Raw genomic sequence first — 23,473 nt, forward strand, 5'->3', positions numbered from 1 at the left:
AAAAGTCTGTAGTTTTGTTACTGAAACATCAAGCTACAAGACAGTGAATTGGCTAGTGCGGTATTAGGTAAGTGCTATGTTCTGGTCTCCCTAGAGTGAAAAAAGGAAGCAGGACTGAAATCAGTGAAGCTGGTTCAGTCTGAATTTTAGGGCTGTGTGTTGACTTTTGTATTATTCTGCTGTAATTTAGGACCCTTTCAGCTTTTCTGTGGGTAGCAGAAGAGGAAGCATATGAGTAGACTCTATCTCAGTGTTGCCTGGCTTCATTGCTCCCAGAGCTCCTTCAACATCGAACACGGTGCTACAGAGAGCTGCTGAGAGGGACCTTCTGACTTTGGTGGCAGAGAAGCGCAGAGGAGCTCTAGGGGCCTGGTTCCTCTGGGATATATGCATGAAACACTGTGTCAGGGAGCTTGTCTTGATTATTGGTGTAAATTAGGAAAGAATCAAACTGGAAATTATTTTAAGCCAGCAATGCTTTCTGTGTTCAAGACAGCCTTAGGAAGAACTCCAGTTAGTCCTTCACAGATGTTTCAGGCATGCGAATGAGGCCCTTGGTGCTGATTTTGTGTTTTGTTTTCAATCCAAATTGCAAATTATTACATCTCAAAATAGTATGGGTTAAAATGGTCAAATGCATGCAGCTACTTCAGGTTTAATAGAGGGATGAAGAAGACATAAGAATGGGTCACTGATGTGAGTTTGCATGCTGGTATGTAAAACATGGGTTTAGAGATACTGTTGGTGGGTTTTCTGACTCAGTTCTCCCCACCAAATGTGAAAGTAGAAGGCCTGCCACAGCCTGCAACTGCATGGACTGTGATGCAGTCCTGTCGTCCCTTCCAGGCTAGGACGAATAGCTCCAGTCTCTACATCCCTAGCACACGCATATGCTCAGAATGCCATCCACAGTAATCATATTTTATACTAGATAAATTGCCTCGTTTAAGGTAATTCCATTGGTACGTGCAGCCTGGCAGCTGTAATGAATTTCATCTTTTATGAGACAAACTGCTCTGCGTTACTACTACCCAGGTATTTCAAAAGCCATTTGAAGATGTGCCGTTTGTAGCAGAAATGCCAAAGTCTGGCTTCACAGATATGTTTTGTGAATAAGGGCCCTGGAGAATTAGATCTTATTTCAGGCTCTGCTGTGTACGGTTGAGAATTCTTTAGCCATAATGCAGTCTTTTATTGGATACGGAGGGGAAAATAAACAAGCTAACAGAAAAGCCGAAGTAATTTCAAGATAGGATATTTGTGCTTTAAAAATGACTGGACACATGTTGCTAAGTGCAATTTGTGCTCTACTCATTGCCATTCTCCAGAGTCGGACCCCTCTGGAGTTAGATTTGCTGGACTTTCATTTCAGGGTCGGACAACAGTGAAAAAGAACTGTGCAGATCCAGTATGGCACGAACAAATTATCTTCAAGGAAATGTTCCCTCCACTCTGCCGAAGAGTCAAAATCCAGGTCTGGGATGAAGGCAGCATGAATGATGTGGCCTTAGCCACCCACTTCATTGACTTGAAGAAAATATCAAATGAACAAGATGGTGACAAAGGTAAAGGGAAAAATGTCTGTTACAGAATATGCCCTTAAGGTAAAATCTACGTGCTTGGGATGTGGGCACCGGCTAATTCCATTTTAGGAATGCCCAAAGCTCAAGTGAACGAACATCCATAGTTTTTGTTGGTTCTGAGAGACCTTATCTTGCTTAATTTGAAGTTATATTACATTGTGCTCTGTGTGTGGTGGTCTGCCACTGCTTTTCTTGTTACAGGGCAGATATGTCATTTTGTACCTTCTTTGTGATTGTGGCAATAGTCTGCCCTGGTCCATTAGGAATGACTGATGTAAATTTATAGTTTGTGCCAGTTTCTGTCTGGCAATGAAAGCACAAAGTGCAAATCATGGGCAGAGCAGGCTTGTGTTTTTGATCTACCCAGTAAGAGCAAAGTTTCCAGGCAGGGTTCAGCCGAGTGCTATCACAGCTCAAGCAGGTACCATGGACTACTGTGTTTGTCCTCACATATGTGAGGTAAAGTTCACTGTCTAGAGTCTTCTCACTGATGTTTGAGCCTACATGTATAGCCTTATTTACGCTGTGTGATTCAAGTGTGGAACACGTTTAGTTGTCACAGCTCAGCAAAGGCACAGTAACTCCTTAAACCTGGCAATTCAAATGCAGATCTGAGTCCTTAATCAGAAAATAAAAGATAAATCATATAAGGTGAGTAGTGGCATGGACTTGGGAACAGTTTGGACAAGGTGAGAAGGCCTCTGTTCTTCTCCCACTGTGTCCCAGACCTTGGTCTGTGGGAGCAAGCTGGTTTTTTCAAGAAGTGCAATAGGCGTCATGCCCCAGCACGTGTGGTTCGAATACCTTCTGAGAAAGAGCTTCATATTGGTAGAGTCCCTGGTCGGGCATTGGCAGAGGCTTCTCAGTGCCTAAGAACTGCCCTTCAAAACAGTGCTCTGTATGAAGTTGTCCCCACCTGCATAGAAATGGGTCCAAGTTTGGCTTTTGGTGAGCAAGAGGCAAGATTTCTTGGAGCAGACAATGAGGAGAGCATGCCTAATGGAAATGCCATAAAATGCGCTTTATCTCCAGGGTTTTTGCCTACATTTGGGCCTGCCTGGATCAATCTCTATGGCTCACCCAGGAATCACAGCCTCATGGATGACCACCAGGAGCTTAACGAAGGTTTTGGAGAAGGGGTTTCCTTCAGGGGACGTCTCTTCATTGAGATTGCTGTGGAGATACTTTCAGGAGGAGCCCGTGAGTCAAAGTTTTCAAATTTTATCAAGGATATTAAATTGCCATCTAAAGATAAAGACTCCAAAGCACCCAAAGGAAAAGACAAAACTGAGAAAGCAGGAGAGGATCGAAAGCCAGTTTCTCCTTCAGATAAGATGAACTCAACCGAAGTGGAAGTCGAGCCATTTGATGTGCCTTCAGAGGTTGGTATGATATTTAGAGATTGATTGACAGGCGAAATTGTTTGAGTACCTAAACCTCCAAGGATGGCACCAATGTGTGTATTTTGGTTCAGGCCATGTAAAACTGCTTTTATGTGCTCCCTACAGCTTCTCCATACCTCCATAGTCTTGGGACCTTCACATAATATATCAGCGCAAATGGAGCATTAGTGTGTACCTGAAACTCATAAAAAATTTCAAGTAGGGCTTGGTTTCCATAAAACTTAGTCTCCTGTCCTATTGCTCCTTCTACACTAGCTGCATCCATGTATTCCTACTAGAAACTTATATGATGTAATAGCTGTTAAATGATAGAGAGCCGATGGGGGCAGCTGGTAATTATAAAGTCTGATTTCCTGCATTCATTTGAGAAAATTGGTAGTTGTCAAATGAAGTCAGGAGGGCATCACTGATGAAGAATTTGTGCAAGTGTTGAGGGATACAGCCTAGCCTGTTTTAGTCTCCTCCTTTAACGCTGCATTGTCAATGTAGTTTTAGATTGCTGATCTCTTTAGGAGAAGGGCTGCAAATCATATGCTCAGCCTCAACTGGTGTTGACTGATGTTACTTTCCTAACTCCATCTGTGGTACTGAGTTACGCCACGGGAAGATCTGTGCTCCGATGCTTTGCGAAGGTTGTGCAGGTGTGGCAGGGCATGTGGGCTCAGGTGCTGAGCCAGTACTTGGGCTTTGATTCTTTGCTCTGTCACATCACTGTCTGGGAGAAACAGCACAATGGTACATATGCAAGCTCTATTTTTTTTTTTACTCAATAAATAGGAAGAAAAATATTACAGAATCACAGAATCACACAGAATCAACCAGGTTGGAAGAGACCTCCGGGATCATCGAGTCCAACCATTGCCCTGACACTACCATGTCAACTAGACCATGACACTAAGTGCCATCTCCAGTCTTTTCTTAAAGACATCCAGAGATGGTGACTCCACCACCTCCCTCGGCAGCCCATTCCAATGTCTAATGACCCTTTCTGAAAAGAAATTCTTCCTAATGTCCAACCTGAACCTCCCCTGGCAAAGCTTGAGGCTGTGTCCTCTTGTCCTATCGCTAGTTGCCAGGGAGAAGAGGCCAGCTCCCACTTCACTACAACCTCCCTTCAGGTAGTTGTAAACTGCACTAAGGTCACCTCTGAGTCTCCTCTTCTCCAGGCTAAACAACCCCAGCTCCCTCAGCCGTTCCTCGTAGGACAGACCCTCAAGACCCTTCACCAGCTTGGTCGCCCTCCTCTGGACTCGCTCCAACACCTCCAAGTCTTTCTTGAAGTGCGGGGCCCAGAACTGGACACAGTATTCAAGGTGCAGCCTCACCAGTGCCAAGTACAGAGAGATGATCACTTCCCTAGAGCGGCTGGCTACACTATTCCTAAGAGAGGCCGGGATGCCATTGGCCTTCTTGGCCACCTGGGCACACTGTTGGCTCATGTTTAGCCGGCTGTCGATCAGCACCCCTAGGTCTCTTTCCGCCAGGCCGCTTTCTAACCACTCTTCCCCCAGCCTGTAGAGCTGCATGGGGTTGTTGTGGCCAAAGTGTAAGACCCGGCACTTGTTCTTGTTGAACCTCATGCCGTTGGTCTCGGCCCATCTATCTAACCTGTCCAGATCCCTCGGTAGGGCTTTCCTACCCTCCAGCAGATCGACACTCCCACCCAGCTTGGTGTCATCTGCAAATTTACTGAGGGTGCATTCAATCCCTACGTCTAGATCATCTATAAAGATATTGAACAGCACCGGCCCCAGAACTGAGCCCTGGGGAACACCACTAGTGACCGGCCGCCAGTTGGACTTTGCCCCATTCACCACCACTCTCTCATAACCAATTTTCTTCCCACTTAAGTATGTCACTGATCAAAATTTTGGCTTTTGTAGTGGGAGTCCCACCTCAGTGCTTAAGGCACTCCTGTCCTTTATCAGCTCTGATTCTTGGTCTTTGGACTACATCTCTACAAGTAAATAGGACAGGAGAAATTGTTCTTTCATCTTGAGCCCTAGCCTTGATGGATACTCTTCCTTGGCCTGTGCCCCATCATTGTCACCATGAGTGCTAGCTGGAGCAGGTCAAGTAGTGTGTTAGCAGAGAAATGGCATGGGTAATTGCAAGCCACTTGTGTGAACCTGCGCCCTGGTCTTGCTTTATATACTCATATAGTTGTAAATTGCCTCTGTCCCTCAGTTCTTCTCTGGAGATTGTAATAGAGGTGATAGGAGAAGAAATTTATTTTCATATAGATTTTCCTTTATATGGAATAAATCCATTATTGTGAGTGGCTCAAACACTATGGTCTTAGGTGCTAGATAAATACTCCAGGTAGAGGAACAAACCCTGCTGTAACACCAATAACTGTTAATAGTAGTAATAAGGATTTATTTCTGTCTACTGTGCCTCAGTTTCAAACACAGAATGAGTAAAAGGCAACAACATAATACAGTGACGCTTGATATTCTTTTGGTTTTGACATTCAGCAATATTTCATGCTACAGTAGACACAGTAATTGTATTACAGCTCTCTGAAAGGAAAAGCTGGAACTGAAGACATTACAAATAAGGCAAAAAATGTCTCATAGAGCCTCTGAGACAACAGAGGCAAATTACCCAGCCCCACAGTGCAACTTTATTGACCTATTCTGGCAGCAAGAAGACATTAAACATTTGCAATTTGCTTTCTTTATAATGGGAGATAGATCTGTGTGTCATAGTCTCTGAGCCTCAGCTTTATTGGGCACCATATGCTCTGGGTTCATGCTGAAAATAATCAAGGCGCAGGGAAGCTAAAACTATGCTGGAGCTGCAGTCTGTTTGTGGTGTTAGCTTTGATATGTGATGCTGCTAATCCTTTCACTGAAGACCTATGCCCCTTTACTGTGTATAGCAGAGGTTTTTCAAAATGAGGAGATCATGGGCTGTGTCAAAAGCTCTTTCTGCTTTGCAAAAGTCAGGGAAAAAATATTCATACACAGATGATGTTTTATTCATTGCCTCACTCTGTTGTGAAAGAAGCTAGTACTGATCTTGCCAAATGGGCTTCAGTGCGCTCGTGTCCATGCTGTGAAATCAGTAGGGTTTGCATTGGAGAGATTGTGGCAGTCAGGGTGTAAATTTGTGGGGGACTCAAACCACAAAATTTATCTCCTTTGAGCTTAGTCTTGGTTTGGGGCTGATAGCTTGTTTTGTTAATGACCCAAGAGCGCTAGAGGTGTTAGCTAGCCTTCCTTGAGTGAGAGCGTGTGCCAAGGACAACCAGGTGCTTGGGCTCCAATAGGTTTAAACATAGCCAAACAGAGCCTTAAAACTCCACAAAAGGTAGTTACACTTGTCAGGGTGTGTGGCTGCCCCAAGACCCTTTGGTTCCTGTGCTTCCAAATTCTGTGAAAAGCTGAAAACAGGGTTCCTGGTTTCTGTGCTGTGATGCCAGGGAAGGCAAAGAGCAGAGGACAGCACCTTCTCTTACTGAGACCCAGCTTTGGGCCTTTAGTTTAAAGCACAGCAAGATACAAATAAATGAAGGACTGCTTGGTTTCAATAGGCTTTTTCTGCATGGATGCTGTTTAATAAAATGTGTATGCCAGAAAACTTTAAGTCTTACTGGCATCACTGAAAGCTGACTGTCCTTGAACAAGGTCAAAGTCTTGGTAGTACAAACACACGGGTAGTAAGTTAAAGTCATCCCTGGGCAAAGCAGAGCTGGGCAAGCACTCCCCTGCCTGGATGCATTAAGATGGCAGGATTTACTACTGCAATGCAAAAGAAGAATACTGCTGTATTCACTGCTAAATGACTTCTATCAGGATGGTGATATTTTGTTCCTGTTGCACTAAAAGGACCCTTGAACTGCCATAGATGTATAGTTTGAATGATGGTATGAGTATGTGAAGATACTGAAACCGTTTAATAGAGGCTACTGGTGATGCAGAGTATGAAGTGAGGGGTAATGACTTTTGTGTAATCAGTTATGATATAACTCGACAATATTGACAAGACCAAAGTCACACAGGTTTATCTCTTTTTCCAATCATATCAGTTTCTCAGAGAAGAGGTATTACTTCTTCCTACAAATTGTGCATCACTGACTGCCTCAGACCGATGACAGATCTACAACAGTAACACAGCTGCTAGAGACTTATAAAGACTCCCCTGTGCTGTAAAAGAGTAGAAGGTAAAGTGAGTGTCATTTTTCTGCCTCCTTCTTCTCCAATAGATCTATGAAGAGAAATTAGAGGAATTCCTCCTCTTTGGGACATTTTTTGAAGCCACAATGATTGATAGGAAGGTTGGGGACAAGCCAATAACCTTTGAGGTTTCCATTGGTAAGTGTGTTAATCTCTTCTCCAAAGCAGAAAGGGAGTCTCAGGAGCAAGGGGATGCTACCTGTTATGGACAGCTGTGTCTCAGGGCTCAGGAGTCAGCTTCAGAGCAGGGCTTACACATTTGAATTAAACCCTGATCATCATTTCTCTGGGTAGCAGTCAAGCTGGGCATATGGATGTCTAGCTTTCTCTGCTCCCAGATTCTCTGTATTAATACAAAACCTCTCACCCAATACAGACAGCGACTCACCCAGTATTTAGCCTCCTAATCTCTTGGGAGACCCAAATTCCCTTAAGAGAGAAGTTTGAACTGGTTTCATTTCCCTTGCAGGGGTTTGCTTATCTCTGTACTAGCCCCACTTAGAGTCCAAGCGCACAGTAGCACCCTGGCACTTCCCATCTTTGTGCTTACGTACCTGAGTGTGCTCAACTGTAAGGCTATGTGTGCAGGGAGAGCTGTCTGTGACAAACAGGGCAATCAATGAGTGATATTGATTCCTGCTGAAACTTAGCAGGAAGCAGAGCTGGGAATGACAAGAAACTCATTTGTATCGTTGGACAAGAAATGGTACTGATTCTTGTCAGCGTTAATACTAAAGATGAATCTGGCTCTGAATTCTGGACCTGAACATCTACCAGCTACCTGTGCGGTTAAAATTTGGATCCAAATTTGGCAAACAGCCATTATTTACATGAAAGACTGAACCAAAAGTCCAGGTCAGGATGTGGTATGGGGTGATTCAGCACATCTTTCTCCTGCAGGGAATGTTTTCTGCCTGTTTCTAACAAAATCTGTAATTACCAGTCTCATGGATGCACCTCTTTCCCAGTGCTTGTAGTTGCCCTTTAAGGCAAAATCCTATCAGAGAAGATGGCTGTATCGTTAGCTGAGTTGTCTGGCACCAGGCTTGAAGCTGGGGCCTCAAAGTATTGTTAGTACTAACTCTGCAACCCTACTATGCAGAATTTGCTTGTCTGAAAATGAACTTTAGCACTTCTGAGATCAGACTTTGAAATGATCATCCATATGTTGTAAAGAAGACATATATTTGCTGTGTAAATGAAACACATATCGGGACTCCTGGGTCTAGAAATATCAACAGCAGTATTGTTTTTTTCTTCTGAATCGCATCATTTAGTGATGGGGGTGGTATACTAGGTATGTATCACATAGGGCAGGTAAAGAAACACTGTCCTGGAGTCTGAAAAGTCATTGGGACCAACATACCCTGTCAGGACCTTTATAAACTGGGGTGTGGCCAGAACAGCTAATGAACAGGAGGGGACAGAGATTTTCCACTGGTATGACTGGTCTTTCTCTTTTTTTAAACCTCATTCAGGTTTACCACCTCCAAGCTAGTCATCTCTTCACTTGTAACCCTGTGTCTCTAGGTAACTTTGGAAATATTACTGATGGGGTGTCAGCAGGAGCTGGAGGGAAAAAGAAGACACGTGATGGAGAAGCAGAAGAAAGTCTGCTGCATGAGGAGGAGGACGAAATTTCTCATGACCTTGGAGTACCCCTGATATCCACCACACCCCCTGAGAAGCCACTGATCACGGCTGGGAACAGGTGAGGATCTGTGTTTCAAAACCTTATCATGCAGGACTCTGGTTCCTATTAATTCATTAATTATCTCTGGTAGCATTAAACAGGTTGTGTGGAATTGAGGCTTTCAAATCCTCAATTACATCTTTCACAACAGTATATTTTCCAGGCTCTACTGAAGTGAATGGGCTTTGAGCCATTTTACACTCATCTTCTGATCTTGGCTTCATGGGCTCTTGAACTTCTGGTGTTTCTAAAAGGGCTGCGTTATACCAGGTGTACATTGGAAAGCTATAGGCAAGTGTAACTCCTTCAGTGCTATCCCCAGTTTAGGGTCCCATACTCTGATCACAAGTAACATCCACTCAGGGACCAGGTCCAGAAGCAGAATAACGCATCAAAAATATTGAAATCTGGTCAAGACAAAGTCAGCTTCTCAGAACACTTTCCAGAGCTAATAATTATGGATGTAGACTTAAATGACAAGTAGTAACAGAAGTAGGAGGAAATAGTCCTTGAAAAAAAGAATGGAGCAATGGATGAAAACATGCAGAACGCTTCTTCGCAATGGTCTTGTTTACAAACGAAAGTGTAAAGGTTTAATTCATTTCAAAGGTGCTAATAAAAAGCAGTATTTTCTTTTTTGCTTTGGTAGGTAGAATGATCCCTGATACTGCTGAGTGCCAAGGCTAGATGGTACCTCTTTCTTTAGAAGGCCAGGCACTGCCAAGCAGTTTACAGATACAAGGACCAGGTGGGAATTTTCAGCCTCGATCTGTTTGGTTTCTGGACATCCCTGAAGTTAAAAAGTACTTTCATCCTTTCTTGTAATCAATGGCTCAGTCAGATTGAATAAGAGTTAGTGGAAGAAAACAAGAATGAAAATACTATGGTAGAATTTTTTGTTTCTGCAGCAAATAGATAAAGAGAAGGAGGGAAAAAAGAATGTTTGACAGAAAGATAGTTGCCTCTCCTCATTAACAGGAATGCAGATTTGAGTACATGCTGGGTTATTATCCCCCCTGAGAGACTGTGAGGTTTTTAGTTTCTCCCTTAAGAATTTAGACTTAAAGAACCATTGTAAAAGAATGAATCATTCCTCAAATCTGCTATTTGCTTCTTGGCTCACTCCAATATTAACAAAGGTTTCTCTCATTAAGAAGCCCTTTTCCTCAAATTTATGTAAAACTCTGCATCTTTTTTTCCTTCCTGTGCTATCAAAAGCAGTTTGGCCAGCAACAAATACCAACTAGTGACTTTATGACTGTAATCTCATATTGTCATCTTACTGACCTCATCACTGGATATTTTTAGTATTAATCCGTACTTAGTGGGATATCCAATAATTTAGATAAACATCTGCATTTTAGAATCATAAATGAACAACGGAAAACAATAACAAGAATGCATTTTGGAGAATAAAACTACTAACTAATTAAAGGAGCAGGCAGAGGAATAAGACTGCTAAAGCAGACACCATGAAATTGCCAGGAATTTGCCACATTTATGTCAATATGTTTAGCAAGGATAAGCTAACACTGAAAAAGGGGCTCCACCAAATTCTCATAGAGGGAATAGTAGACATGAAAGTTCAGTCTTCCATGTGAGTTATTTCATGATTTCTTAGTAAATCCCATGAGAAATACTCATAAGTTCTGTGAATTTCAGGTTAAGATGTTCTGGCACTGGGAGATAGTTCACAGAATCACAGAATCAATCAGGTTGGAAGAGACCTCAGGGATCATCGAGTCCAACTGTTGCCCTGACACCACGATGTCAACTAGACCATGACACCAAGTGCCATCTCCAGTCTTTTCTTAAACACATCCAGAGATGGTGACTCCACCACCTCCCTCGGCAGCCCATTCCAATGTCTAATAACCCTTTCTGAAAAGAAATTCTTCCTGATGTCCAACCTGAACCTCCCCTGGCGAAGCTTGAGGCTGTGCCCTCTTGTCCTGTCGCTAGTTGCCCGGGAGAAGAGGCCAACTCCCACTCCACTACAACCTCCCTTCAGGTAGTTGTAGACTGCAATAAGGTCACCTCTGAGTCTCCTCTTCTCCAGGCTAAACAACCCCAGCTCCCTCAGCCGTTCCTCGTAGGTCAGACCCTCCAGACCCTTCACCAGCTTGGTCGCCCTCCTCTGGACTCGCTCCAACACCTCCACATCTTTCTTGAAGTGCGGGGCCCAGAACTGAACACAGTATTCAAGGTGCGGCCTCACCAGTGCCAAGTACAGAGGGACGATCACTTCCCTAGAGCGGCTGGCTACACTATTCCTAAGAGAGGCCGGGATGCCATTGGCCTTCTTGGCCACCTGGGCACACTGCTGGCTCATGTTTAGCCGGCTGTCGATCAGCACCCCCAGGTCTCTTTCCGCCAGGCCGCTTTCTAACCACTCTTCCCCCAGCCTGTAGAGCTGCATGGGGTTGTTGTGGCCAAAGTGTAAGACCCGGCACTTGTTCTTGTTGAACCTCATGCCGTTGGTCTCGGCCCATCTATCTAACCTGTCCAGATCCCTCTGTAGGGCTTTCCTACCCTCCAGCAGATTGACACTCCCACCCAGCTTGGTGTCATCTGCAAATTTACTGAGGGTGCACTCAATCCCTACGTCTAGATCATCTATAAAGATATTGAACAGCACCGGCCCCAGAACTGAGCCCTGGGGAACACCACTAGTGACCGGATGCCAGTTGGACTTTGCCCCATTCACCACCACTCTCTGGGCTCGGCCATCCAGCCAGTTTTTAACCCATTTAAGAGTCCACCCATCCACAATAGTTGAATTGTTCTTCCCTCTTATGAAACAAACAAAATTAATGATTTCTGGAGACCTATGTAGCTCTGCTTTGCACCCTATTCAATGGGAAATGTTCACCTTGCTGTAGGTTAATGAGGAGAACGTAAATGGGAAATTCTGTTTCTCTTTTGATATCCAGTAAAATGAAGTTGTAGAGAAGATCACCTTTTTAAATAGAAAAATTCTTACATAAACCTGTTAGGGATGTGTGGAAGTTAGACGTTACGGATAGGATGCTCAAAGGTGACAAGTGATTTGGATTCTGTGGGCTTGGCTTAGTGGTTAAACACGTGTGCTCAGTCCTGTCTGAAGTGATGTAGGCTATCTGAGGCATCCTTAGAAGCAAACATGAGAGACCCAGCCCCTTCTGGGCCCACAGGTGGATGATCATGCTTAGGCAACTCAGACTGTTGGGGCTCTGGATTTCAGGAGCAGATGATCAGGACTTTCTAAAAATTTGGTTGTGCTCAGATAGAGAGACCTTGAAATGGGAGAATTCAAGTATTCTCTCCACACCAAGTGCACTCTCCTTTCTTGGGTGCCACAGCCCCTCCCAGAGGAGAGGAAATGCAAAATGCAACTATCTTTTCTATCAATTATTGAACATCATGAAGAGCAGAAGGCTCGGGTAGTTTTATTATTTATTATTTCGGGAATCTGTTTCTGTGGAGAAATACTGAAGGGTCACAATTCAGTATACACCAGAAAATAGCTCTTTGGTACAGCCTTTTCTCAGCCGCAGAGCATGTATTGCTGGCATTGGGTTGGAGCCATTTCCAGAAGAACATAAAGTAATTTACAAAGCTCCATATCCATTAAAAAGCTCTCCACTGCCCCTCCATTAGTAAGGAAAATAATGAGGCCTTTAGTGTTAAAACCAGTATGGCTGAGCATGGTGTTTCATAGCAGCATAGTATATAAAGGCAGGACAACGTGCTTATGAGGTGTGTGGCTTTGACATTGTGGCTACCACAACTCTAATCAAAACATCAGGCTCTGTGGCAGATGTGTGTTAAATTCTGCAAAGCTTCTGGTTATGCTGATGTCTTGCTCATTTTTTTTCAGTACAAGACACTCATACAGCTAGACACCCGAAGAATGCAACATTTACAATGAGTGTCAATATGGCAACTTGGACCTAAGATAAAAAGTGGGAGAAGAGAATCCAGCAGATACATTTTATCACTGAGTTGTTAAGAGTTCAGTATTGCTTTTACTAAGCAGGGTCCTGCAGATCATCTTCTGCCAAGGAATGTCAATCTCCACTAGCTATCACTTCTGAAAAAAGTGTCTCATGAAAGTAATCTCATGGCGGTGAGATTCTGACATGCTTGTCCCGCTGTGCAGTGCCTAGAGCCATTGCTCTTAAAGAGGTGATCAGATTTTAATCTTTGCTCCTTTTTCCTTGTTGCTTCACACCATTACCAGTATTTCAAAGCTTCTCTGCATGCCTCTTTTCCTGGCTTTTCTTCCACCCTGGAAAGCACTGAAATTAGATCCATTGACTTCAAGCTTTTTCTCTCCAGGGATCTCACAGGTAGTGTAAGCGATGCTCGTGTTTGTTCTTCCCACGTATTTACTGGTTAGCACATGTGGCAACATCCTGTCATGTCTTCGGTTTCTGTGCTGTGAGAGAGCACCACACAGTTTTTCTTTCCAGTGCCTCCTCCTGAACTCATCTCTCACCTTTATGATCTGCTTTGTACTTTATTTTCACAGGAACTACCAGTACCTGCCATATGATGAGAGGAAGCCCTGTATCTGTGTCAAGAGCTACTGGGGCAACCAGACGTTTCGTCTGTACTTTTCCAACACTCTTGAGAAAATGGCAGATCACCTGGTAAGTGGCAACCATCCTCCCAGGCTCAGATATTCAGTCATTCTCCTTGGCTCTTTTTTTTTCTGCATTGCTTTGGTCTGTTAGAGCTAGTCAAGTATTCCCATCCACAATTTTTTTTTTGGCTGTAGGGCTGTCCTCTTTCCTCAGACACGTTTTATTCTTTGTAAGAATAGTCAATCAATGAAAATAGGAGATATAGAATGACTCCATCTCCTATGGCTCTTCCTCTGACATCTTCTTGCCATCTCACATTTTTTAACCTGTGTTTATGCTGGAGACTCTTTAAAGAACACTTTTTGGTTTTAATTTTTCTAAAAACATTGGTAGAGACAAAATAGCATATAGTCTCATGGGCACTTGCTGTGATGCCCTAGTCATTGTTTTCCCATAATGATATTTCTTCTACCCTTGTTTAAGCTTGACACTATCAACAGTCTCAAGAAAGTAGTAATTTTTTTAAAGTGACTTCTAATGTTGAATATTTTAATTTGTGGCAGTTAGATTTAGTCTGGTTCACCCGCTCTTTATCCTTATATACCTCTTGATTGACAACACTGAAGTCATATTGATGCAAGGTTGTATCATGAGAAGACAGTGGCTTATAGGCCAACATTTTTGAGCCCAGGTATTTGACAATTAAGTACCTGAATATATATATAGAGAGAGATGTTTGTCAGTGCACCTGAACACCCACAGGCCTTGCTGGAAATCCAGCAACTTATTTTAGTTTGTGAGGACAGACTCCATTTCTCAATGATAGCAGTAGGTGTTGCAGTAGACCTTGCATACAGATTCAGATGCCCACTAAGGTGAGAAGCTAACTCCAGCAACTTACTAAATTTAAGCAGCAGGGCTGCAAACAGAGCCAAGGAGAATGACACATTTTCCTCCTACCTAGTGGAGGATGTTTCCCACCGGCTGGTCTTCACCAAAGAAGTGAGAAAGCAAAGCTGCTGCAAACAGTAGTAGCTTCGAGTAGTAGTTGGAGAGACTGGGGAAAGGTCAAAATAAATCATGCTGCCAGAGTCTTCTCTCTGTGCGCTTCAAGCATAGTGATATATCAAAGGTCCTGCTCTATCAGGTTATGAAGTCACCTCCCTCATTCTTGCTAGTCATACAGTGAATAATGGTGTTACGACACTGGCAGAATGACAAAGTGCCCTCCTTTACACAGTGGCTTTTTCATGTGTTTTTCCTAGGAAGAATCATTAGAGCAAGTAAAGAATTCGATCAATGTTTCAGAGGCTGCATCTGAGGAGAAAATGAGGATGACCCTAAATGTTTTTATCAATCAAAGCAGGTAACTACATTTACTAGAGGCATACAGAAAATCAGCTTTATATGTTGGCTACAAATTCCAGGCTAGACAAGAAAACTGATACTAGTAAAAAAAAATTACAGTAAACTTACTGAGAGATATATACATTCTTTTTCTGCTGTAAAAGCAAAGGCCTTCCCAAATTGCAGTTTCTATTTACACAGAGAAAGTATTTTATTGTTACTTTCAATATTCAGTATTGACAGTAGACTACTGCCAATCATTGTTGTATTATTTTGGCTTTCTAGACTCTAAGAATAGAACCTATATGGGAATAAGTAGGAATTAATAAAGTGTGTGATAGACATACTTTAAAAAGTACAAGGTTAAGATAAAAACAAAGATTTCACATGCTGGGATAAACCATCTAGTAAGGTCTGTGTCAGATGACTTGATTGGGCTCAAAATAGATATAAACTCTCATTTATAGATATTAACACTGTGCAGAGTTTTTGGACTGTATTCTTTGAATCTTATAGGTGCTCAATATTTATTTCACAGAATTTCAGCATTTCTGTCTTCTGATTCATGTACTGCAGCAGACAGATAACATTTCATTCCAATGTATTTTAGCAGCTCTCATTAAAAAAATAACACATTTAAAGAACCTGTTACTCTTGTGTCCTAGGGCCTTCCTTACCATTGCTGAAAAGAAGCCCAAAGGGCTGAGCTACACTGCTTTGGACAAAAAGAGAGTCATGCTGTTCAAGCAAGAGCTGGTATGTGTGTTTTTTCTTTAAGCATTGATGCAATGTTGTTAAATGAAAGCACACTGGTTGTATACATATTAACTTGTATTTGATTTCATCATGCTGGAATGCTTTGTAATTAATAGGAATATAATATCCAAGAGCTTTTTTTTTTTTTAAGTAAACCCCACTGGGCTTCATAAAGAGTTGTAAGACATCCTGAAATTAATCAAAACATGTTGGTTTTAAATACAAGTAAGACATTATAATAATGAGCTGATTTTTCTTTTCCATGGATCTTAAAATGGGATGATACTGAGTTCGGTGGAAAAACACCAAATTAACACTGCTGTTAGGCATTTAATTACTGTGGTGGAGCTGACCTTCAAGACTAGTAGAGTCTGGCATTTGGTATTCCTGGACCTAGTCACCTCCTCCAGGCCATCAGTAAGAAGAAACTAAACTGGGTGCAGGTCATCTAAATGTTTATTAGCTTTATTTACTGCTTGTAGCACATAATTTGGTTGTGAATTCTGTCAAGACCAAGGCCCGATAATTCTGTGTGGTAATCACACCTCTCTTGGGACTTCCATACATGCAGTATACATACAGACAAAGAGAAGGTGGGAGTCATTCACATTTTGTGTTATTCCACTCCAAAGAGTTGATCACTTTCTGTTGTGACAAAGAAGGTAATTGTTACCTTGAACCAAGTGTCTCCATCTTCTCCTTTTAACTTGAATCTAAGACAGTTTTCTCCTTCTGTGTCCAGTTCAAACTACTTGATAATGCATACAAAACACATATTGTCTTTCCTGATTGCAGGAAGCAATGGCCAGTGATGCCAAGGGAATTGTTCAGCAGCAGAAAAAGAAGATGCCACTGGATGAAATGATGCATGAGACTCAGAGCTTTATAGATAAAATTCGATTCTTGGTTGATGAGGTAATCCACACAGAAATTCAAACAAACTTAAAATCCAGGGCTTGACTTTGATTTACATAATCCCGTGTGAATAATTACTCCTGGCCTGGTTATCCAAAGAGCTCTTTGGATATCTAGACCCAATCCTGTTTTGCATTAAATGGAGCTGTTAACAGGCTGGAGTTGGAAACACTGGGCATTGTGGTGTGGAGAGATTGCAGTATGGAGAGTTTTTTCTTCTTTTTTTTTCTTTAAATAATATCATCCCATATGTGCCCTGGTGGTTTGGAGACAGCCTGCTTTCTTATTTGAATGAATATATCCACTTGTATGGACATAGTGATTTGGACTGGTATGAGCTCGAGGGTCTCTATACTATACTTTGCTGTGCAGGCAATGTTTGGACATACTATTAAGCCTGAGAATAACAGCAGAACAACTGTATTTGTCACGTCAAAATCCAGCCAGTCATTGCTGTCTCTCTGAGAGCTGTCTGTGCTAGCAAACTAAATAGGGCCATGGCTATTACCTCGCTCAGAGGGCAAGTGGCACAGCCTGGTATGGTTTGCATCCTATGCCCAAATTCTCTTTTGTTTCCCAAAACAGAGTGACCTTGCTCACAGTGCCTCCTGGGAACAGCCCCTGGGCTGGTCTCTACTTCGCACCACGCTCAGGCTTTCCTTGGAGAAATGCCGTTTGGGGCAGGGCGAGGCCATGCCATGGAGTATCCTCGCAGGCAGAATAAATGATCGTGTGCAAGTGCTTGAGTATGGCCCTGGTCCTTTTTGGTTTGCTAGTATAGATGAAGTTGATGGTATTTCCATGGTAGGTACTTTCAGCTTACACAGTCTGTGGGTAAGTTATTTCCTGAGACAGAGTTGTACCTAGATTTTTAGTTTTAGTTTCTCCTGAAACAGTTTAGAGAGTGGGTGCTCCTTAGTCACTCTACAAAGCTCTTTACCTTCAGCTGTGCTTAAGAATGGAGGTTTGGACTGCAAAGCTTGAGTGACAGCCTGTTTTATTCCAGGTGCACATCTGCTGCTCCACAGCAGCCGTGAGTGAACCAGCTCTTGGTAGAGTGTTTTAACAAAAAATAATGGTAGTGACTCATAGAAACAATTCAGTTTTAGTTCAGTATTCCTCATCCTTTAACAGCCACAGAATACGGTGCCTGATGTGTTCATCTGGATGCTCAGCAGCAACAAGAGAGTCGCATATGCAAGAGTCCCAGCAAAAAACATACTCTATTCCCCAGCGAAAGAGCAGAGAGGCAAGGACTGTGGGAAGATTAAAACCCACTTCCTGAAAGTAAGTCTGGGGCGCGCTGCAAACACAGGTAATGCCTGGGGAGCATTCAGTATTCAGATTTCTTCCAGAGGTTGTATTTTACAGGCTCATCTTTGTAATATACTAAAAATGTGTACACATTTATATCTGCCGTCTATTAATGTTTACTTCTTATATTTATGTTTATCCTTCTTTAAGCACTGTATCATTGCCAGGCTTTTGGTGTCTGAGTAATTAATTCTGTCACTACTTGTTATGGCAAGTTTATAGCATTGTATGTCTATAGCTATATACATAAACAGATAGAAAAGGTACAGCCTCTTTGCTGGCAAAGATGTCAGAATGCAGCAAGTGAAAGTCCAGGAGCAGACTGGTAAGAGATCAGCACACAGCAACACACATAGGAAAACAACCTAGATATTCAGAAGTAATACAGCAATTATTTATGCTTGCTATTTAATATGTGCCTAGGTTTGTGCAATATGTGTCCAAAATATTGTTACGAGATTATTCATCTTAAAGGAAAGTCTTAGTGGATATACTCCTACAAAGGTAGTGTGACTGGCAGTACCTGGCAGTGGAATATTATGCAATGTAATTGTTACAATGGGCAGCAGGAAAAGCCCAAACACGCGAGACTATAGTAACTTTGTATAATGACTTTTTAGTGGTTTTACAACTGGAGCTGCTGGGAGCACTCCTGTAAAGCACAGCTAAAGAGCAGATAGAAATATCTGAGCTCCTGATAGTTGCCGTAGGTACTTGTTAAGCACAGTACTATTTGCCTGCATGAACAAAAAAATACCATAATTAACTCTCCAGCCCCTTCAATATCAAGAATTACCTTAAGAACAGATAATACTAAACACTAAGGGTAGCAAAGCTGGATGAAGTGGAAGGGTAGAGGAAGGAAATAATAGTATTGTTTGTCAAGACTAATAGCGTTTTATACTGGAGTATGTTTTCTGACCTACCCAGTGGGGGAATATTTTTTAGTAATACATGGAACTAACTATCGGAGACCAGCAAAACTGCATGAAATGTAAAGAGGGCTGAAGTCTGGGAAAAGTAAGGTACCAGCCAGCACTGATATGCTTGAAGCTATTAGCTAGTCTGCACAAACATCTGCATATTAGCCAGTATGCCATTTACGTAGACTTTCAACTGAGCAAACTACTCATTTCTTGCCTAATAATCACAGGATTTCCTTGTGCTAAATGGGTCTCAGGGCTGCTCACTGTGGGGAAATGACATTTTTCAGTATATCAACCCAGTGAATGCTCCTTTATTTCACTCTGGTTTGGTAGGACTCAACATTCAGCCATGTCTCTTCCTTGAGTTTGTTGGTGATGGATGGACTTTTTTCTTCAGTTACCAGGCAAGCGCCCACTGGGCTGGACTGTGCAGGCAAAGGTGGACGTCTACCTATGGCTTGGACCTGCCAGCTTTGCCCATAGCATCATGGAGAATTTACCTGTAGGATATGAGACTGAAATACCATCCAACACCAGCTCAGGGCACAGCGTCGTGCCCTCACCTGTCTGTCTGCTGTATAAAAGTAAGTCACTGTTTCTTCTCAATATTAGCAATTAAGAGGGCTTGTAAGAAACACATGACCCTGAAAGCCCTAATTCAAAGGGCTGCAAAATTTCTGTTTAAAGTAACCGCTTTGAGATGATCACAACTTAGCATATGGTTTCGTTGCCAAATCATCTGTCCTGCCACTGACACTTTGAAGATGTCAGGGAAAGAAAGAACCTGTTCTCTTGCAGTTTGTGTTCCCTGTCCCATGGGTCTGTCTCCTCATAACGAGGAAGCATCTTTCAGTTCTCCTGATGAAGCTACCATGTTGAACATCTGGTAGATAAACTAGTGATGGGAGATAAAAAATGGCAGCTAACAACCTTGCAGTAGAGACATCAGACATTGATCTTAAGTGAATATGGAAGTCTTACACAACTTCTGAGTGTCTCAGGTGTTTAGTGAGATGGTGCTAGCAACAGTTCCCCTTGTCAGATCCTGGCTGGATGGTGGGTGGTGAATCTTCCCTTCCTATCTATGTGTTACATCATTTCCATGAAGCTGACCTTGCTGTTTTCTTTGTGATGATGTAGCCCTACACCTCTTCCAGCTGAGAGCCCACATGTATCAGGCGAGGGGGCTCATTGCAGCTGACAGCACTGGACTTTCCGATCCTTTTGCAAAAGTTACTTTCACATCACACTGCCAGACCACGAAGGTAAGTTCCAAAGTCTCTTTCAGTAAACGAAAACAATTTTTTTTCCCAGTTAAGCCATGAAAAGGAAAAATCTTGGGTTTGCAAGGAGGTACCTAGCAGGAAAAGTTAGATGCCTGCTGTTGAAGGGCAACTCCTGACAGTCCACTGCAAGCAAGGCAAAAGCTTAGGTGTAACCCACCACTCTAACATGAGGTGCAGTAATACTAGTTTATTTTAGCTTCTTCAGATGTCAGATTCTCTGGGGCTACTGGGCCTTTGCAGCACGTGAATTACCTTTCTCTATGTCTTTTTATATATGTTTTAAGTTTGGGAATGCCCATGGTTCTCTTTTCCTATAATCTATGTGTTCAATGACTGAGCAAAGAGTGAAGAAGAAATATGACCTCTGTAGCCGTGCAAGCCAGCACGGCTCTTTGTGATAGAATTTGGCAGTGCACACAGATGGTTTTAGAGTGGCAAAGTTGAAATGAGCTGAACACACAAAGAGATGTGAGACTTTCTGCACCCCTTAAATGCTGCAAAAATGTGCCTATAAGGAATGGTCTCACATCTCCCTCAGGCATTTCCAGGGGAAAAAATGGTCTCCTGTGGACATTTGATGGAGCCTCTAGAGAGAAGGGGGAACTTCTACACAGCTCCAGCAAGAAGTGTTGAAGTGCAGCCCTGGAAAATGAGCAGGAGGCTGGTCCCTCACAGAACATGAGGACTGACTTTCAGAAGTCCTGAGCCATCTACAACTACCCTGGAATTAAAATGGGGCTGGGAGTTCTGACACCTGGGCCACAAGCAGATTGCTGGGCCAAATATAGTCTCACTTCAGAAAAAGTGTTTAACACACCCCATCCAACCCCTCCCCAAAAAACTCCACAGAAGACTGTCTAAATTTAATTAGCAGGTGAATACCCTTGAATACTCCTATGGAATACAAGAGCCTGGCTGCGCACTAAGGAGCTCATTGCCAGAGGCCAGTGCAGTAGCACAAGTGTAAAAAGGCATCTGTTGTTAGCTCTGTGGCCCTTTGAATTTGCTGACCCTGTGCAAGATGGAAAGACCCTGACATTTCCTGAGCCATGATTACTGAGCTTCCAAAATTCCTCTGACACCTTCTTCTCTTAGGAAACAAGTTCTACAGCACATGTCTAAGGGAGCGAGAAGCAAAAACCTTTCTCTGCTCTAAGTCATGGGTGACAGTGCTGCTTTTGCCTCAAAATGAATTGATGTTTTCCTGTAATGTGATTTTAACTTCTAATAAGAGTTGGTGAATGAAGCCAATGAAGTTGTTAGTGTTTAGATCCACCAGATTCAGGAAAGTAGAATTTGGCCCAGGAAAAATAGCATTTTATAGGCACAGAAGTGTTAAGTTTGTTCACTGCCTGAATAAAATATTGCAGCCAATAACTTGCATGTTTTTAGAAGACTGTCAGCCAAGTGCCAATAAACTGTAGTCAAGAGCCTTATTTCCATTTGAAGAACCATAGAAGGTTATGAGTAATTTTTCAGTTGGCATGTTTTTCCTCTTTAAATAATATCTTTGTTAAATATATTTCCTGCCAAGACAGTTAAAACATTGTCTATGATGAAATGCCATAAGCATACACATAAGCCAAATTACAACAAATTTAAAACTATTGATTTATTATGAGTGATTCTTTAAAATATCTTTTTCTTCTTTTTTTTTTATAAAGTGTTATGTGTCGTTATACTGAAGTAAAAACAAAACTGAAAAAATATACCCTGAAGAAGTGAAAACTGGCCTTGACATAGGGCAAAGGCTTTATTTTAAAAGCATCGGGCATGTGCCTGCTTTCCTAAATCAACAGCTTTCCTCTAAATTTAATATTGAGTTTTGTCTACACAGACTTATGGTCATGTATTGATATGCCTTTGAGGGATCTGTGAGGCAGAGGGAAATGGAGAAATGGGAGATACCAGCCTCAAGGCAAAAGAATCCCAGAATCTGTCTGGGAACAGCTGCTGAAAAATACAGTGTTTCAGACAAGGGATTGTTCAGGCTTTGGGAAAGGACGTCACCAGCAGATCAGCAGGTCCTGTTGAAGGACTCCCAACCAAGCAGTTCACGTCTCACTAAACATTTCCTCTCTTTCATTAGATCATCTCTCAGACATTATCCCCCACCTGGAACCAGATGTTGCTTTTCAACAGCATTGTGCTTCATGGCAACAGAGAGGAGATCGCTCAGTTCCCACCAGAGATCGTCATTGAGCTGTATGATGATGATGCAGTGGTAAACTTGAAATTCTTCTTAGTAAAAAACCTGGACTCCTACATCTGTGCGAAAACAACTCTGTGACACTTAATAGGCACTAAATGGATGACCTTGCTGAATGGAGCTCAGTGTTACAGTGGTTTGCAGTTTAACGTGTGAAAACAGCCCTGAGACTCACTTTACATCCTTGCAAAGCCGTGGCCTTGTTTTTTGCTAAGTGAATCTTGCTCCCAAAGACTGGCTTAGAGAAATCAAAAGCATCTTGCCCCCATCTCCCTTGCACACAACTGTAAATATTGAACCTAAGTCTGGGGGGACATGGATTTATCTCTGACCAGTCAGTCTCACTGGCTGAATACAGAGCTCAGAAACTTTGCATGCTCTGAAGATGTGATAAGTACTCAGCTCTTCCATTTTCATAACTGCCTTGCATTTTATCTTCTGTTTACTTCAGAAGGCTTTTATTTACAAATAATAAACTCTGCGTCATCTTGGCTCCTGTGACAGCTGAAAAATTCGAATGCATTTGATACCTGTGTTCTCCTTCATTTAGGGTAAGGCAGAATATATTGGGTCTACAGTGGCTGCCCCCGTGGTGAGACTTGCTGATCAAAACTATGAACCACCTAAACTTTCTTACCACCCAGTGTATTGTGGAAATCTTTCAGGAGGGGACCTTCTTGCTACATTTGAGCTTCTGGAGGTAAAGTAGACTTTCTAGACCATTACACTTCTATACTCTGGACTCACAAAAGCAGCCATGACATCAAGGCCCATCACCCTCTTGAATTAGTGGGAATTGCAACTCAAGCAGGATCATTCTGCTGTTGGATCTTACAGTCCCCATGCAATCTCTGTCACTCCCTCTACCCTGCCAGGGGTCACTGCCCATGCACACACCACCACCAGCCCCTCTCATGCTCTGAGCCTCATTTGCTTGTCACTTGCCTTACCCTAAATTGGGCTCTGGCCTGAGAAGCAACTGTGAAAATCCCACCGCCATTGTGATGACTGGCTCTTTGGAGTAGTACATGGCCCTGACTTTAGCAGCTTCAAAGTTCTCTATACTACTTTCCCTCTTAGGAAAAAGGAACGGTGAATAATAAGGACTGGATTAGGGAGACTGAGTTTTCAGATACCCCTAATATATTAAGAGAAATGGTACACTGGTTTCCAACTGTAAGACAAAAGGCAAAATCAGCATACCTCTGGGGCTAGTCTGGCGGGTGCATGAGGAGTGTATCGTGCCTGGGATCTCAGGGAATTTAAGTGGAATTTGCAGAGCCACCAGTTAG

The 23,473-nt window shown here is 42.6% G+C and overlaps 1 protein-coding gene across 1 annotated transcript in view; it reads left to right on the forward strand.

The window, feature by feature from the left end:
* Positions 1-23,473, forward strand: part of FER1L6 (fer-1 like family member 6) — a 73,543-nt gene that overhangs the window by 14,483 nt on the left and 35,587 nt on the right. The window contains exons 10-22 of the mRNA XM_068397218.1: positions 1,373-1,565; positions 2,616-2,965; positions 7,197-7,305; positions 8,698-8,878; positions 13,374-13,494; positions 14,694-14,794; positions 15,441-15,531; positions 16,327-16,446; positions 17,581-17,733; positions 19,084-19,270; positions 19,827-19,951; positions 22,062-22,196; positions 22,732-22,881. Of these exons, the coding sequence (XP_068253319.1) occupies positions 1,373-1,565; positions 2,616-2,965; positions 7,197-7,305; positions 8,698-8,878; positions 13,374-13,494; positions 14,694-14,794; positions 15,441-15,531; positions 16,327-16,446; positions 17,581-17,733; positions 19,084-19,270; positions 19,827-19,951; positions 22,062-22,196; positions 22,732-22,881 (2,016 nt within the window). The remainder of the gene's footprint in view (positions 1-1,372; positions 1,566-2,615; positions 2,966-7,196; positions 7,306-8,697; positions 8,879-13,373; positions 13,495-14,693; positions 14,795-15,440; positions 15,532-16,326; positions 16,447-17,580; positions 17,734-19,083; positions 19,271-19,826; positions 19,952-22,061; positions 22,197-22,731; positions 22,882-23,473) is intronic.

The sequence above is a fragment of the Nyctibius grandis genome, chromosome 3 (assembly GCF_013368605.1).
Source record: "Nyctibius grandis isolate bNycGra1 chromosome 3, bNycGra1.pri, whole genome shotgun sequence".
NCBI classification, from domain to species: domain Eukaryota; kingdom Metazoa; phylum Chordata; class Aves; order Nyctibiiformes; family Nyctibiidae; genus Nyctibius; species Nyctibius grandis.